The 18994-nt window shown below is 44.7% G+C and overlaps 1 protein-coding gene across 2 annotated transcripts in view; it reads right to left on the bottom strand.

Annotated features, from left to right (window-relative positions):
- ABCC5 (ATP binding cassette subfamily C member 5) overlaps positions 1–18994 on the bottom strand; it is a 127637-nt gene that overhangs the window by 61711 nt on the left and 46932 nt on the right. Inside the window, exons 5-7 of one of the 2 annotated variants that reach the window (XM_088479730.1) lie at positions 7551–7698; positions 2675–2908; positions 386–559 (exon numbers count right to left, since the gene is read on the bottom strand). In XM_088479730.1, the coding sequence (XP_088335856.1) occupies positions 386–559; positions 2675–2908; positions 7551–7698 (556 nt within the window). Of the gene's footprint in view, positions 1–385; positions 560–2674; positions 2909–3584; positions 5644–7550; positions 7699–18994 lie in introns of those variants that run through there. The other variant, XM_088479731.1, reaches the window with a different exon arrangement.

Below are 18994 nucleotides of genomic sequence, written 5' to 3'. Positions count from 1 at the left end.
AACCACTTAAACTAGGCAGGTGGCTATTTTATATGTAGAGAACCAGACTAATTGTGCAAAAATCACTTAATTCAGAAAGTGTTTTGCTTCTGTATGCATTTGTAATATAGTAATAAACAAATACATATCTCTAAATATTCTTCCTTCAATGTATAATATGGTCATTCAGTTAAACAGTTTGTTTGTGAATGGAGCTCATTTGCAACTTTTGTATACTGAAAGATTGTTTAATGTTGTCCTTTGTATTATTATTCTGTATTCTCAGAAAAAAGCACCACAGATTTAAAATAAATAAATTTTAAAAATAGCATGCGGTTTAACTATCATAACTATGCTATGATTTCCACTTAGCCAGATCTGAAACACCTATGCAAAACTGACTTACCATAGCTGGATAAAATAGGATAAATACAGCAGAGCCAAGAAAACCAGTGGGACCCAAAATATAGACATTGTAAACCATTCCAAGTACTGCAACAATCGGTCCTCCCGCCAGTAGACTACCCACTGCTGCAGCTTCAAACATCCTCTGTCCATCATTGGAACAAACATTTATCAGCTGGAAATCAGATTAGGATACAATGTAAACCATAGCAATCATGCACCATGAACTTTAGCTCTTACATAAAATGTTTTCGCACTACAATACATAAAGGTAGTCTTTGTTGATGAGTTACTTGTAGACTTTCCTAAACTTACCTCTGTATTTTAGAATTTCACTGCAGCTGCATAAATTTACAAAACAGTCTGAGACCCAAAAGTAATCGCCTGCGAGTTGCATACAACAGTGAGATTTTTCTGCTATTTAGCCTCAAGATTTAAGGTGGCAATTTCATTCAGAGGCAAAAATTGCTGCTTTAAGTCTGTAGGTTGCATCTCTGGCAATCACATTTGGCCTGGAATATTTGTTTCAAGCGCAAACATTGATCAGTTCTTGAACAAGGGTTAAACATCTATTTAGAATTGACTCCTTAAGGGCTACAAAACATACTTATTTACTGGTGTTGAGAACTCATGAAATAGTGTCGCAGTGCAATTCTAATTAGGCAAAGTCAATAAGATTCAAGTTTTGTGTCTCTTTAGGCCTGTGGTGGTCATGGCAGATCCCAACAGAGGCACCCACATTGTAGGCAGACTGCCGTAGCCTTCAGTCTGCCCGAAGCAAAGGAAATTATTAAAGAGGGTGCTTGGCTCTATCGGGCACGTAAACTAGACTGAGTCAGGTGGAGTATAGAGGAGGAGCAGCCCAGTCAAAATCAGTGAAGATTTAAATTGTCTGGCTCCACTCACCATCATCTATAGCCCAGAGTCCCAGTGTCTCCCAGTGGAAGTAGGAGAAAAAAAACAAAGTGATGACAAGTGAAATGGTTTTGGTTCTTCCCAGACCTTGCCTGACTCCTCGCTAGACAAACCATCCATTTCTTCTTATAAATAAATTGCTGAAGAAGCTGTTCGTTATTCTATACCATAGTTTGTCTGTGATACAGATCTCTCGGAGGGGTTTAAAGCACAATCGGCCAGTTGCGGTAGTGCAGACATTGCATGTTTTCCCTCTAGGCATGCAATGCTGGCGGACGTAATGTGCCGTACCGGGACGGCACAACGATCCCATCGGTTTGAATTCCTCCCTTGGGCCCCTTCAATGCTAGAAACACTTCCTTAGAAACAACGGATTTTTTTCTTTCATTCCATAGTTGATTTGAGAGCTGAACATGAGTGACTTGAGGCTGCGAACACACAGTGCAAAACAGAGAATCCTGATCAGCAGGTACAGACTCCTAACAAGCTGCACTGGCTTTCATATGCTTCTTCTTACAGGGTTTTTTCTTCTTAACAGGTTCAGAGGCAAAACGGTCAACCAAAACAGCTGTATCAGTATCTAAGCTAGTGAACAGAAAAATGCAGTGCCCCATGCAAGGATGGCTGGCTATTGTGGAGAATTCTCAAAATCCAGAAACCATTTTCTCATCAGACACGGAAAGTAAGAGTGCAGACCATAGCTCCATTCCCAATGTGCGGCAACATCTCTATGACCCCTAAACAGGTGTTGTGTGCCACGTCCAGCGCCACATAGAGCCCACTTCAAATGTACTTTTTACACCTAGTTTGCAATAAACCGTACATCGGTGCCCGGGGACCTGACCTACACCACCACAGCTGCGGTGAAAATGAGGAGCATCGCCAGGTTGAATAGCATAGGCAAGCCAACCGTGGCAAAAAAAAATACATACTAATTGTAATATATTATATATATTTCCCTACTCTATCCTTTAAGAGAAGTTAAAAATTACAAAAGGGAACTAAAGGACCTATCCTATATAGGAGTAAGTCTGGATCTTTTAATGGCCTTTATCCAGAGGGAATGGATTACTGACGGCCATGGGGAACTGAGGAAGAAAAAACAAACTATTATCATCTGTAACCGATGTTATGAAAGTAAATTACACAGCAAGTATGATAAAGGGTTAAAACAATCGTGCGAAATGGGAGTTGAAAAAAAAGTCTATACCGACAAATTATTGATGCTTGTCTAAACAACAGACAAAATATAAACTTTCAGAATTTCAACTTAAAATAATTTACAAAGCTAAATTGGCTTTAGTAAATTGGCATTATATAGAAACCTCTTTGAAAATGGTGTATATGGAGCATGAAAATGTTGTTAAATACATACCTCGCCCATGGATTTCTCCTTTATGCTTTTCAGCTTAAGGATTTTCTTAAAGGCCATGGTCAGTATTGCCCCTCGAAGCCGCGAACCAGTCCGGTAATTCAAAGCCCACGTGAATGCCAGGGACCACGACCGCACAATCTCAGTCATCAGTAGCCCAAATACTAAGAGTAAGCTGTAGACTAGGTCCGTTTCACTTTGCTGAGTATATTCCAAGAGGCTTTTCACTACAAACGCCTACAGGGAGAAAGGCAAAGAGGCGTGAGGATTCTTTCCATTTTCACTGAACACCTTTGACAAGCTTTATGTTAAGTTAGAAAACACTGCCAGTTTTTTGTCCATGACCTAAAGGGAAAGTATAGTTGTTGGAGGCAAGTGTGCAAGATTCTGGCTTTTGTTTGTATGCCAAATAGGCAATAAATATTGGCTCCAAGTAAAAGCAGAGGGAGATAAACCATTAAAAAGTAAAAACTATTCAGATACACAAATGCCTTCATGAAAGGAATGGCAGAAATGTGTATGACAGGGCAAATAGTATTCCAACTTAACATAAACTTGGTTGATCAGTTATCTGAACAATGTAAAAATATACTAGATTTACACAGAAATAAGGCATTAAAAAAAAATTTAAAAAATAAAATAAAAAAAACTCTTAATACATATACTTAATACATTTGTTTTCAACGTGCGCATTGGATAAAAAAAACAAAAAAAGAACAATTGTACCTACAGTTGTACGGGGAAGAGAAGGACATTTTGGCAATAAATTCCTGAAAATAAATATCAGCAACTTATTACTATGGAAATATTACAAAAAAAAAAAAAAAAAATTCAAAGAATAGGAAAAAAAGAAAAAAAATGCAAGTTAAGACAATACACATTTCATTTTGTACTCTTGACACTTAAAGCTTACCCAGGCAACCTGTATTTTCTTCCAATATACCAAAGGTCTCACTGGTTCATATTCCAGCCGGCGCTTTCAAAATGCTCTTCCCTATTTGTCATTTTCGTTACCTCTAAATAAATCCATTAATTTCCACTATTTCAAAGCTACAGCATAACAGGTGAATGTATAACTATTAGGTATAAAAAACTATGAACTTATGAAAAAAACAAAATTTTATTAAGGGAGTGGGGTGTATTCACCACAAAGATAAACAACTGGACAAGCACTTCGGTAACAGATTCGCATTGACATACAATTCAGAAAGAACACAACTCATCAAGCAGATAAAAATACATCTCATGGCAACAGTGCTTATTATAACAACCAGTCTACCAAACAATTCAAACAGTTTAAAGAAATCATAATAAAATAAAACTTAATGAGCAGAAACCCCTATTCTTGGCAATTTTCGTTGAGCTGATTCCAATCTTTTATTCATCACCAAGGAGAAAAGAAAAAAGACTTGAGATGGTATACGAAGATTCAACAAAAGATTAGAATGACAAACAAGTGGCTGCAATCTTTGAGTCTCTTCCAGTCCATGACCATCAGTCTGTAGAGGTGAGCCAAACAATCAGTTGGCATGCAGTTGGCACAGATTGGGAGAAGCTTTGGAAGCATATGCCATCAGTGGTACGGAAGAGGAACCTGAGGCTACGCATTACCCAGCCTGCCTTTCCTGTTATTACAGGAGGAGTCCGATGAGTCCATGTCCTTAGAGATTTCCCAAATTAACCGGTGTTGGGATAACTTTCAGCTCATGATTATTTAGGGGAAAGGCAGCACTCGGAAAGGCGAAGATATTGCACAAAAGGTTGCTTGTTTGGAAAGGCAACACTGGGGAATCTGCTTGTATGAAATTTTGGCATTGGTGGATGGATGAATCAATCTACTAAAGACACTGGTTACGTATAAAAAAAAAAAAAAAAAATCACATAAAATAAAAAGCAAAATTATGTTGAAGACCTGCTTCTACAGAGCCTTGCACAGGGGTTTTGAGAGCTGTCTGCACCTGCTGACTGGAGATAAAGCAACAATTCCCCTAACCAATGCAACAAAGGCTAATAGAAGTGCTCAGCATTCATAACTCATTTTGTTTGCCAGGTGAACAAAAACAAAATGTAGAATGGGAAGCAAATAATAAAAGCACAGTTAAGAGTTAATGGGAAAATCTCTGCAGATTAATGTTACCATAGGCATAAGCTTCTTGTGGTTGTAAGCATTCCCGTGGAATAAATATGACCTTACCTTGGATCTTGCATGCGCGGGTTTCTGCCCAGCTTGCCTGGCTCAATCTGGCCGCAGAACTGCCACCCTGGAAATTCTAAAGAATAGCTTCTGTCATTGGTTCCACTACATAGGATACGTTAGTAATGACCCCTCTCCCACCCCACCAAAAGTCCAGCGTCTCACTTGGAAAAGGAGAGGCTGGATTAACAAGAAGCATGGAAAACCAAATCAATTTACCATCTTGGTATAACCCCACATTCTTCGATCTCTTGATAAATCATAATACACTATGCTAGGAAAAGGATCATGGAGATATAAAATGTGTTACTAAGTAATCTTTTCAGAACTATATTGTACTACTATTATATTAAATATTCTATATTTCAGCTTTAATTGACATGCCCTCTAATATCACTGCATTAGGAACTGCAAATAGGACACATAGTAGGAGCTCCCATGTGACTAAATATATGTTTTGGCATAACAAGAATAAAGTAGCTTTTAAACTCAGGACCAATACTTTAAATACTAAAATGAGACATTTTTATTCCAGCAATTTTTCTGTGCATCTGTCTTAACTATAACCTTAAGAAAGGAAAAAACAACAACCCACGAATCATTGGTGATGGCAATTAAAGGCTGCTGCAGAAGCGGAATCGGTATGTAATACCGCCGGCCACATGGCCGGCAGTTCGATTCCCGGCAGCGTCAGGCCGACAGAGGGACAGATCCCGGCAGCCCGACAGCACTGGGAATCCTGACCCTAAGCCTTCCTCCCCCTACCCTAACCTCCCAGGGGGGTGCCTAACCCTAAATCCCCCCCGGGAGCCCTAAACCTAACCCCCCCCCCCCCCCCTGGCTGTCCGCTCACGGTGCCCAGCATCCCTTCGATCGGGATGCCGGGTGCCAGTGAAATGAGCAGCGTCTACATGTAGACGCCGGTCATTTCACTCTCGCCGAGATACGACAGTCGGGAAGCCAGCTGTCGGTATAATGTCAGCCGGCTTCCCGATTGCATCCCGTAGAAGCAGTGCTACAAGTTTCTGAAGGTAATTAACCCCCAATGAGACTGATTTGTAGTTATTTTTGCTAACTAATTTTGAGGCCATTTAAAAGTAAAAGTCACTGCAAAAAAACATTTTTTTTTTTTTAGTCGTCATTACACATTATAGATGAATCCATTAAATTTTCTATCCTCAACTGGACACATCATGGCACAGAAAAGGCCACGTTCATAACCAAGTGTAAAGGAATGACAAAAAACTTAAACAGACAAAATGTTACTGCTTGATCCACTTTAAAACTGCTAAAAGAACAGTATGCTGCCCATTCACTGGTTTACTGTAGATTTAGATTCCTAATTGGCTAAACTGAAAAGCAGCAACAGGTTTACTACTAGTAATAATCTGCACGGTATGTACACACATTTAAATGAGATAAACAAGGCCATCTGGAAGCCAAAGGCACCAAATCATGAAGATATGCTACAACCAATATTTAGTCACATGTGACCTCGAGTTAAAGCCCAAGGAAATAACCTCAGCTCACCTAGTATCTTTCTGTCACTACCTTGGATTCCTAAACACTACCACTGCTTGAGAACGGACATTTGTGTAAACATTCTGGGAGCACCAGCTACCTGTGTAATGTAACAATGACAGAAGCTCTTCTTAATGAAGTTTGTGTTGTTAAAGTCTTCAGTATTCCATGTTTAGAATTACACCTAAACCACTGGATAAACCCTTAAGACTCCTCATGAATTATAAAAGGAGTCCACAGAAATAACAACAGTAAGACTAAGAGTAAAGACAATCAAACTGATAACACTAGAAAAACTGTATTTTATCTTAAGCAGTGCCCCATCTGTACTTACCCAATCATTGCACCTTCATCTTTAAACAGCAAACTGAAAATTAGTACTAAAAGCAGTGAAATTGTTCTAAACCTCAAGACAAACTAGCAGAAAACAACATTTCAGTAAATTGATTAATATAAGCTTACTCGGGTGGAAATAAATTATTATAAGTACATGCTTATATAAGTCAGTTGTTTAAAGACTATTTGCCCTCTAATATGCTACAGCACCATTAATAATGTACCAATGTACATTTATGCTAACCTTCACTTATGTCTTATTAAATAGTCAGATAGTATTGTATAAGTTTCTGCTACCTAACAGGACTAGTCAGCAGACGCTCACTTGCTGTACTGTTAACGCAAGTATGAAAAACAGCAGAGTAGATGTTACTGGTGTACATGACATAAATAAAATGAACAGGGTTCACTTGGACCTTTTAAGATTTAGCTGCATTGTGGGGGCTTCATGCCTCTGTATAAAGTCCAGCAGCCTTTAGTTAATCTGTTAGCATGATCCAAATCTTACATCACTGACCTATTTTATAAATACAGTTACGAGACAGTCCTTCCAACAGGTTAGAAGGACTAAGCAACCTAAAAAGGACAGTAACTTTTTTATTCACTGATAAATGAGATTTTCTAGGATCTAAACAAATTTTACTTAAAAAGTATGAAAAAAAAGTTATCGCTCAAGTTTTTGAAAACCCTGTAATGGGACAAAGATGCACTGGGGGGAATCAAAAACAAAACTAAAAAAACAAAACAAAAATAAAAATTAAATATATATATCAAAAGCTAGGGATTGTATTACCTCTCGGCACATGAAACAGGGTGGAAAGTACTTACTGGACCAATGAAACCAGCCAGTTGGGTGAGCATCAGGCACATGATGGAGATAATTAGCCTGGTGCGACAGAATCTCCACACAACACTGTGAAGAGAGGACTCGTCTGCTCCACGCTCAATCACCTCCTCAAACCACAGTTTCTCCAACCTAGAGGAACAAGTTTATGTACTGTTCAGTTGTATATAAATAGCAGACATTTTGAGGCAGAGCCTGCAGCAATATTCTTCATCTTCCACACTACCAATACCGAAAAAAAAAACATTCCAATATAAAATTGTATTAAACCACACTGGCAAATCAGTTGGGTGTTCAATAATAGCCTATAGCTATGTACAGAAAAGCAGAAAACAATTACACTTTATTTTTTTATAATTGAGAGCACTTAGCTGTACCATAGTAAGGATTGCTGCTCATTTCTACTATTCAAAACCAAACATACAGCATTTTGTTTGGAGTAATTACACAGTCAGCATCCATAAAAGCTGAATCTATTGATGATTGGCTTGTGTGTATCAAACCTTGGGATGTGGTCCATGTATGCAATTCTACATAGTTATTAAAATTGTTTTGCAATTTAAAAGAATAAACAAATCGTGAGTTACAGATGGTTTTTTACTATGTAGTCATTTAATAAACAATGTTCTGAATGGCCATATGGGCTGCAATATATGATATTTTAGAATCCTACTGCCATGGCTTGATCTAAGCTTCTCATTTATTATTGAGTGTGTGGACATCATTCGTTGTTAAATACTAAAGCAATTGTTGTATTCATTCATGACTCATTATAAAAAATAAACCCTACATAGCGCTATAGGCTCCTATATCAGATTTAGGAAACGCATTGGCATAATTCACATTTGTCATCTATATTTATTAGGGCCAGCATGTATTACTGAATACAGGAGTTCCTTTTAGTGTAAAATCATCAACTAATTGGTGTTAGCGGCAGTTTGCATCTCCTTGTAAAATTTTCTTACGGATTTAAAAACAAACTATTGGGACAAATATATTTGTGTGAATTTGGATTTAGAAACAAAACTGTATACAAAAAAGGAGATTTATGTGCTTACCTGTTAAATCCTTTTCATCGATTCCATAGGGAACACAGGCTCTATGCTGGTGGGTTGGAGTTTGGGCACCACATAGTTAAACTTGTTCATCACAGCCCAGGCTCCCCCTCCCCTTATACCCCACCCCCAGCTATTTCAGTTAAGTTAACAAGCCTAATGCAAGGAGCGAGAAGGAGGAGAATGAAGACCGGCACGCACTCAGGTTCAAACACACAAGAAATGTGAACAGGAGAACCGGAAGCAGAGCAAAGCCCAGCAAGCCAGGTGCGTCAGGGTGGGAGCCCTGTGTCCCCTATAGAATCGAAGAGAATGAACACGTAAGCACATAAATCTCCTTTTCTTCTTCTTCCTCCATAGGGGACGTAGGCTCTACGCCGGGATGTCCCAAAGCTAATCCTCTAAGGGAGAGGATGCTACTGCGCTGCGCTAACTCTTTGCCCAAAAGACGCATCAGGGGAGGCAAAGGTGTCAAAGGAATAGAACTTCAGAAACATATTGGCAGAGGACCACGTGGCCGCCTTACACAGCTGTTCCACAGAAGCATCACGTCGCACTGCCCAGGAAGTTCCCACCGACCGGGTTGAATGAGCCCTCACCATGGACTGCGCTGGAAGATCAGCCGCAGCATAGACATGGCTAATAGTCAAAGAGATCTATCTGGCCAGCAATTGCTTAGTAGCTAGCCAGCCCCATTTGTAAAAGTCATACAGGACAAAGAGCATTTGTCCTACGCAAGTCCTTTGTCCTGTCCACATAAATCTGGAGAGCCCGCACAACGTCCAAGGACCTCCTCCGGAGAAGAATCCGGAACCTGGAAAGAAGGAACCACAATCTCCTTTGATGTGGACCTTGGAAACAACTTTAGGAAGGTAGCCTAGTCGCATTTGAAAAACAGCTCAGTTCTGGTGAAAGTTTAGAAATGGAGAACGACAGGACAATGCGCTCCCCCTGCCGGGCAGAAGCTATGGCAAGAAGGAAGACCGAAAGAGCGAAGACTGAAGGTCCCTAAGAACCAAAGACAAATTCCAAGGAGCCACTGGCGGTACAAATGGAGGCTGTACGTGGAGGACACCCTGTAGAAAAGTCCGAACATCAGGCAACAGCGCAATTGGTCTTTGAAAGAGAACAGAAAGAGCTGAAACCTGCACTTTCAGTGAGGCAAGGCAGAAGTCCAAAACCAGCCCCGTCTGCAAAAAGGAGAGAATTTGAGAGAGACGGAATGACCTGGGGTTAAGATTCCTAGACGAACACTAGTCAAAGTCCTCCAAATCAGATGGTAAATTCTAGCTGAAGAGAGCTTAAAGGCATTGAGCTCTCTCAGTTAATGACTGACCTGGAGAATCCCTTAGCTCTTAAATAGGATGTCTCAAGAGCCATCCTGTCAAAGCGAGACGGGCCAGATCCGGATGAAAGCATGGGCCCTGAGACAAAAGATCTGGCCGCAGTGGAAAACGCAGAGGAGCATCGATGGAGAGGTGCTGAAAATACGCATACCACGCCCTTCTCACGCCAATCGTGAGCCACTAGGATCACAGTGTCGCCCTCCAACTTCAATTTGCGGAGGATCCGCAGAATCAGAGATTGGAGGGAAGATTTGAAGGAGCGGGAAGGTCCACTGAACCATCAAAGCGTCCACTAGAAAGGCCCCTGGATCTCTGGTACGTGAGCAGTACCTTGGAACCTGACGATTGTGTCAAGACGCCATCATGTCGATGTCCAGCAAGCCCCAGTGAAGAACTAAGAGTTGAAAGACGTCCGGATGTAGGACCCATTCGTTCGAAGGAATGTCAAAGTGGCTTAGGAAGTCCGCTTCCCAATTTTGCACTCCGGGAATGTAAACCGCCGTCAGGGACGAAGATGCCTTTCCGTCCACTGGAGAATGCGACCGAATTCCCTCATGGTGGCGCGAACGCGAGTGCTGCCTTGATGGTTTATAAAGGCGACAGCCGTCACGTTGTCAGACTGTACCTGGACAGGGCGACTCTGAAGGAGAGGCAAAGCCCGACACAGAGCTCTGTTAACTGCTCGGAGTACCAGAATGTTGATCAGCAATTGGCTCTCCTGAGCAGACTACTGAAAGTCTGCTGACAGGACACCGCCCCTCCACCCCCGAAAACTTGCGTCGGTGGTAAGGAAGACCCAGTCCTGAACCCCCTGGTCAGATGGGACCCCTGGAGCCTCCACAAGAGGGAGCAAAGCGATTCCATTCGGAACTTGGGAATCTTAAAGTACCTGTTGAGAGACTTCAGGTTGAGAAATGGTCGGAATGTCCCTGTCACGCCCGGCTCCGAGGAATCCCCTACTGAGGGGCTGAAAGCGGAGGTTCTGGGTTGAGGGAGGAATCTGAGGCGAGGGGCCTGAATGTAAGTTCTCCTCATCCACAAGTATCGGATGTTGACGAGACCTGACCAAATGCGCAGAGTGTATCCTGCCACCAGTGACACTTCCAAGCGGGATATGGGTTTAGCTGCTCCTGGCAAGCAGATAGTGGCCCTTTTGGTCAGGTATCCGATACGAGTGGGAAATGGAGATAGGTACACCGCTACGGCCCAGAGGAAGTAATTTGGAGAAGTACAAGTACAGGTTCTATACCTATAGGTACAGAGTTGGCACAATGGGAATTGATTCCTGAAGTCATATACAGAAAGATAGGAGGGCAGGTCCACGGAGGAGTAGGATGCGCTGCTGGCACTGCTGGAGGATGGTGATGGCACTAAAATAGACTAGCATTGAATGCACGGAGTGTGGATCCTGGCGCACCATTGGAACAGAAGGATGACTCAACGGTTGTACAGAGTACACGAGGTGCGAACTGAGACACACCAGAGGATGACAGTGGTTGTACTCGGTAGATGTGGACTGAGCACCAAGGTGCGATGCCAGATGCTCCGGAGGATGACACAGTGGATGTAGTCAGTTAATGTGTACTGAGTACACAAAGTGCAAATCGATAGCAAGAAACAGGAACCTGGAACGAAGCGATGGCAAGCACACACCAGTAGAAACAATGTTGTACAGGCAACTTCCTGGTGTCCAGATCCCAGTATATATACCCTATGGTTGGTTGAAGTAACAGTCAGGTGAGAAGGACTATCATGGCGGCGCCCATGACTGTAACCAAGACAGAGCCGCATATGGAAATCCCAAAGCGCCTAAGGCAAAATACTCAGCACGTCACCCGCCGCCCACCTGACCGCACGAGAAGTTAGGGGAAGCCGATACTGGGGTGAGTAACGGCCGATCCCTGACAGACCCGATCGGCTTCCGAAGCAGAAACAGACTGACATAGAAACCTGTGCCCTGCTGAGACACGGGAACCCTAACAATGACCCTGGAGGCCAGCAGAGAGCGAATGGACTCCCTCAGGGCTCCTGCATTCTCCAAAGGTAGACCTGCTCCCGAAAGATCAACGCGTAACCCTGGGAGACCACACCCTCTTACCCAGGCGTCCTCCGTGGTTGCTTTCCAAATTTCTGAAAAAAGAAGAAGCCGGCCTCCCACGCTGTTATCCTCCAGGTGGAGCCCCCTCCCCATCATGCAGCAGGCTTGTAGGGTGGCCTAGCAACCGGGCGTCTGGTAGACCAGGGTTGATTACCTGCTGGTTTAGAACCTTTAGCAAAGGATCCATGGGACCTAGAGAACGACAAGCCCTTGGTGAAAGTAGCGAAAATTAGCAGATTGCGTCCTAGGGGCTTCCCCGGAAGGTAGAAAGACTGTCTTAGATGCTGCCACTGTAGCCACTATTTTATCCAATTCTGGACCAAAGAGATCATCATCCGAAAAGGGGAGAGTTTCAAGGGCCTTCTTAGAGTCAGTATCCACCCAACAGGAACAAAGCCATAGGGCTTTTCTAGCTGTCGCTGAAGAAGTTAGTATACCTTTGTCTATAGCCTATTGCCCAAGATAAGAAGCCACCTCACGGATATGCGATACAATCCTGTGGGTACCTGAAGTGAGGCCATCTTCCAGGGAGTCTGCCCAGCGACTGATGGCCTTGAGAAACCCAGGCTGATGCAAAAGCCGGGCGAGCTACCGCACCTGAATTAGAGTAAATAGACTTAAGAGTTTCCAACTTCCTATTGTCGGATCTTTAAGGTATGCCATGTCAGGAAGAGTGGTATTCTTGAGCAGGCAAGCAACATGCGTATCGACCGGAGGAGGAGACTCCCATTTAGCCCGATCAGCAGCAGGCAGAGGATTAAAAAAAAAAAAAAAAAAGTAATACGCTTAGAAACCTGGATGGGACCAAGCCTCCGCCAATAAGTCCTGTGCTGAAGAAGGAAATTCTGAAACTGCCTTCTTTTGATGTTTAAACATTGGAGCATTGGACATAGGGGCTGGCTCCAGACCCTTGATTAGCAAATCAAGGCTGGGAATCCTTCGGAAAAGAAGATTCAACATCAGAGGCTATAGATAAGTTTTCCCCGTGGTCGGAGGAAACATCAGAGTCTGAATCAATATTAGACGGGTGTAGAGAACCTATCCTTAGAAGCATGCTCCCTGTCCAGGATCTGTTTGAAAGATACGGACACCTGCACCAAACCCTGAAATGACTGCATAAAAGGACTGCATCCAAGGAGGCTCCATAGCAGAAGGTAGCAAAGGGGACAGCATCACATTGGAGATCTGGGCCACGCCTGAAGAGACACCAGCAGGGGGAGCGGACACAGGGACTGAAAGCCAATCAACAACCTGTAACAATACGGACATAGGGACTGAAAGCCAATCAACAACCTGTAACAATACGGACACAGGGACTGAGAGCCAATCAACTACCTGTAACAATACTTGGGACAGCAAGGAAACCCAAGCAGGGTTCCTGACTAGCAGGCACAACTGAAGGAACCTCCTGCTTTGGGACTGTAAAACACAGCCGGTGTAGAAAACACAGCAGCACAAACCCTACAATTACCCAGCACAGAGGCAGCCACCTCCTTGGAGCTTTACCCCTTGAACACATAAGGCCTGATTCATTAAGGATCACTATTGCTAAAGTGTACGCAGATGACGATTTTTGCGCACTGTGAATGCATTGCAGTATGCTTGCGCAAAGGCACCACTGCGATCACATTGCAATAACACAGACCACTGAGCGCCATCGCAGAGTAATTGACAGGCAGTGAGCTTTTGGGGGTGGTGATGGGGGAGTGGTTAGAGAACATAGGCGCCTGACCGTTTGAACGACGTTGCATGGGCGTGCATAAATCATCTAGTGCGATTGCATACGCAGCACCGCGTGCAACCGCATACGCAGCACCGCGTGCAACCAGATTAGCAATTTCTAAGTAAGGTCAGGGCTGGTGTAATTCTGCTTGAGGGGCCAATGGTACTCTATCTTACCAATGTTTATTGAGGTTTGCAAGGTATTACAGATATGAGATACCGGTAGTGGGAGGCAGTGGGCGTCTCTATGCTAGCAGTGCGAAGGAAGTATGATAATAAGTGTTGTGTTTGTTAACTCTCTTTCTTCGAAGTCAATAGGGTCCACAGGGAGACCTTGGGGGTGTAGGTAATGGGAACCAGCAGTTAAAGCTTTTGCTCCCAAGATGCACAGGGTCCACTCTGCCTACACCCCGCCCCAGAGCCACCTCAGTTGGTAATAAGCCAAAGGCCGGAGGAGGATAAGAGAGGAGGAAGACTGGTACACTCAAGAAACACTCTCACAGAAAAGGAGACGGGAAACCGGTGACCAGCAATATCGACCATATGAAGCTGTGGACTTCGAAGAAAGAGTAAACAAAGGTAAGTTCTTACCATAACTCATTTTCTTCTTCAGCGTCCTTAGGCTCCACAGTGAGACCTTGGGGTTGTCCCAAAGCAGTCCTTTTAAGGGTGTGCCGAGAGGAGAATCCGGCGCCCAAAGGAAGAAAACTGAGAGGTGAAGGTATCAAATGCATATAACCAAAGAAAGGTCTGGACCGAAGACCACATGGCTGCCTTACAAAGCTGCCCACGGGGGACCCACAGAGTAGAATGAGCCTTAACAGAAGACTGAACAGGCAAGCCTGCCTGCGTGTAAGCTTCTGTGATCGTCATACGAAGCCATCTAGCCAATGTTTGCTTATTGGTTGGCCATCCCTTCTTATGAAATCCACAGAGCACAAACAAAGGGTCTGTTTTCCGAAGAGAACTGGTACGATCCACATAAATCCTGAGGGTGTGGACCACATCCAAAGAGGCTTCTCCTGCTGAGAGGTCTGGAGACAGAAAGGCCGGTACTATAATTTCCTGATAAATATGGAAACTAGAAACAACCTTAGGAATGAACTCAGGGGAGTACGAAGTACCGCCCTGTCCTAGTGAAATATCAGAAAAGGAGGATGACAGAAGAGCGCTTTCAATTCTGACACCCTTCTGGCAGATACAATGGCCAGAAGAAAGAGTCAGCTGTTAACCACTTTAGATCCACTGAATCTAGTGGTTAAAATGGAGGAACCTGGAGGGCCCGGAGAACTACTGCCAAATCCCAAGGAGCCACTGGTGGGACAAAGGGTGGTTGAATCCGGAGGATAGCTTCGAGGAAGGTGCGGATATCTGGAAGCGGTGCAATTCTACGTTGGAACCACACTGACAGTGCAGAGACATGCACTTTCAACGAGGCCAGGCGCAGGCCAAGGTCCAACCCAGCTTGAAGGAATGCCAGTATCCTAGAAATTCGAAACACCTGAGTGTCGTAAGCCTTTGTACGACACCATTGGAAATATGTATGCCACACTCTGTGATAGATCCTCGCGGAGGCAGGTTTACACGCTCTAAGCATCGTTTTGATGACTGAGCCAGAGAATCCTTTGGACCTTAGGAGGGATGTCTCAAGAGCCACACCGTCAAAGACAGATGATCCAGGTCCGGGTAAAGGCAAGGACCCTGAGACAACAAGTCCGGATGTTGAGGCAGCAGGAATGGAGTGTCGATGGAGAGACTCCGAAGACGCATCTATAGCCTTAGCTACCGAGATAGCCATGGACGGCTGGGCAACCGCTCCTTAAAGAGTATGTAGACTTTAGGCAAGTTTCCACCTTCCTATCCGTAGGATCCTTTAAGGAAGAAGTGGAAGGCATAGGTAATGTTGCACTTTAAATTAATCGTGTAATGTGTAAATCCACCACAGGGGGTTGTTCCCACTTCTTACAATTAGCCTCAGGAGGTCAAACGTTTCTGAGGTTGATACCTCTTGCCAGGCCTCGGCCATGTGATCCACCAGCTGATCTGATAGAGGAAATACTGCCGAAGACACCTTTATCTGTTTAAACAGAGGTTGTTTGGATTTAGGGGCTGGTTTCGTCATACTCTATAACCAATGTGGACCTGACCGCACGTCCCAAGGCAGGAATATTAATTCTTGACTTGGGCTCCGCCTCTTGCCGAGGGGAGTCAGGGTTAGAGGCATCAGCCATCTCTCAGTCATCAGATGATATCTCAATTCTGATAGCTGTGTAGATGGAGATGACAACACAGGACGCTTAGCCAGTCTCACAGGTTTCTCACTCTTTAACATGATCTGAATGGCCGTAGAGGTCGTAGGCAGACTCTGTACTCAGGTAGAGAACATATACACCCATGGTGGGGGACCATGCTGTAATAATCCCACTGTGGGAATGACCGCCTGCTGAGGTACAGGAGGGGTCTGCACAATCAATGGTACAGGAGGGGTCTGCACAATCAGTGGAAGTCCCTGTGCGTGAGGGAGGGCTGCTGTGGTACCGCCATAGAAGGAACAACAGCCGGTGGGCTCCTGTACTGATGTCAGGGGGTTCGGGGCTCCTGGCGAGTTAGAACATCTCATACATAACCCATCCCGAACCAAATCCTCCTCACTCAAAACCACAGTACATAGTCTGCAAAGTTTGTGACAAAAGCATAGGCATGTGTCCATTATCCTTGTCAGACATGTCTGCAAGGTAAATGACGTACAATAGCACACTGTGTACAAGCAACCACTAGTATGTATAGATACTAACAGGGAGCAATATACTGGTCCTGTCTTATGCAAGCTGCAGGAACCTGCTGCCAAAAATGGTACAGTGCAGCACACAACAGTGTGCATAATTAATTTATTTATAATGTATATATCTATATCTGAGGTCGGGTATGAGCTATCCGTAACACCTGTATTTAGGGCAGAAAGAGAGAAAGGGTATAGTGATAGGACAGATCGAAAAAAAAAAAAAAAAAAACAGAGATAGCGCTAGCACAAGTCACATACAATTCAGGAAAGACACTGCATAGCGGCACTATTCTCAACTATACAGACGCAGTGTCTGGTAGAAAATAGCGCTACATACGCTGACCCTGGGGAGAGGTATGCAGGGAGACCGGACCACGCGCTGTCCAGGGAGAACTGCGACTGCACACTTAGAAAATGGCCGGAGAACTCGGAGGGGGCGGAGGAGGAGAGCAACTCAGGGAAGCCAGACCGCAGTGGAAAGGCACGCTGAGCTGAGGAGAGGAGCCGCTTAAACAGGGAAGCTAGCCGGTTATTAACCCCTGGGACGGTGGTTTCCCGCAATCAATATGTCCCTGGTGGTCAAGTTGGAGCGAGATGGTCGGAGCCTGCGTCCACACTCAGCACCTCAGGTCGGTCCTGAGACCGGAGATATTGACTGCCATTATACGAGAGTCACTGCGAGCGGCAACCAGCCTTACCTGTTCCCTGATGTCTGGGTGCAGTCTGGGCCCTCTCCGGGGGCCCTAGCTAGAGCTGACCTCCGGTACACCTGCCGAGATCCCTAGATCAGTACTGGCGTTGCGCCACCGCAGGGGTGGCAGAGCGGCAGTGCAGTCATCCCACGGAGTCTGCTGCTGTGCACTCTAGTCGCTTGTAGAAGTAACTAAATAAAGGGGGCGTGGCCACGGCAGCAATAGTGTAGGACACAGGGACTCTGAGCTCTCCGGCTGATAATCCTGCTTAACCCTCCTGAGACCCCTATATCAACGTTACTACCCTGCTGTCTCTCACATACCTTGCCAGGAACCTGCTGACTTGGTTGGAGCTGTGTGGAGTGAGGAGAGTGGCTCTTGAGGGCCTCCATTGCATTCCCTGGGCCTGCCTGTCTGTGATTCCAGAGCTGCACCCAGGCCTCTCCTCTCCTGTTGGCTTCTGTATTATGCAGCCTGTCTGTGCCTGACAAGGGGGCTTTGCTGGGAGCTTCTGGTCTGCTTCTCCTGCCTGGCTTGTGTTTAGAGTCAGGGTGGTTATCTCTGAGTCTGATACTGCAGAGTTCTGCCAGACATCACTATTTCTCCCTGCTCTGTGTGGAGAACTGTCAGCTCTGCAACTGTGGGACTCAGCAACACTTCTTTCCTTGTAAGTGATTTCTAAGTTTGGAGGAATCTCTGCCTGTTGCTGCTGCTGTGTCACTACCTGTGCATTTATATATTATAACTAGTCTCCTACATTATTCTCCTACATTATATTAATACTATGGGGAAAACAGGTCATGCTGCTGCTGCTGCAAAACTGGAACGCTTTGCCCATTCCTCTACTCCTGTGCCCCCAGTGTGTTGTGATCCCCAGGGTACATCCAAGTCTGTGACCCCACCTCCCCCTGCTGCATCTGGGTCAGATTCATCACCAGAAGTTACGCTGCAACAAGTGCTGGAAGCAGTTACCTCCTGCGAGACTAAATTGGCAGATAAGATTGAGAAAGTTCAATCCGATATATCTTCTCATCAAGGTCTCCAGCAGGTCCGCGAAAGAGTCGGGGAGGCAGAAACACGTCTATCTAATCTGGAAGATTCCCAGACCCCACTACGGGCTCAAGTGGCCTCCCTGACATCCCAAATGTCCGCAATGCAGCATAAAATTTCCGATATGGAGGGCAGGCTGCGCCGCAATAACGTGCGGTTCGTTGGTCTCCCGGAAAGAGAGGAGGGGTCTTCACCTGAAACATTCCTTGAGAAGTGGTTGGGGGATACATATGGCAGAGACTCATTTACTAACCAATTTGATGTGGAGAGAGCGCATCGGATCCCTACCCGTCCCCTGCCGCTCCACCGCGCACATTTATAGCCAAATTTCTTCATTACCAGGATCGTGATACTGTGCTTCGATTGGCTCGAGTTAAAGGGCCACTGGAATGCAACGGTGTAAAAATTTCTATGTTTCCTGATTTCGCAATGGATGTCCAAAAAGACAGAGCTAAATTCCTTCCAATAAAGCGTCGTCTCCGGGATTTAAATCTTCAGTACGCTATGATTTTTCCATCTAAGCTGCGAGTGGTTGCGGATGGAGAGTCAAAATTTTTCTCTACACCACGGGAGGCTGCGGCGTGGCTGGACCGGAGATCTCCTGGGAACAGGCAAATGGCACCGGAATGACTGTACTGATTGCATTTGCTGATTATATTTGTTTATGGCCAGAAATTGCTAGT

This window comes from Taudactylus pleione, unplaced genomic scaffold (genome assembly GCF_031769625.1).
Source record: "Taudactylus pleione unplaced genomic scaffold, aTauple2 ptg000244l, whole genome shotgun sequence".
NCBI lineage: Eukaryota > Metazoa > Chordata > Amphibia > Anura > Myobatrachidae > Taudactylus > Taudactylus pleione.
The sequence above is the reverse complement of the archived record's forward strand: the minus strand, read 5'-3'. Positions and strand labels throughout refer to the sequence as shown.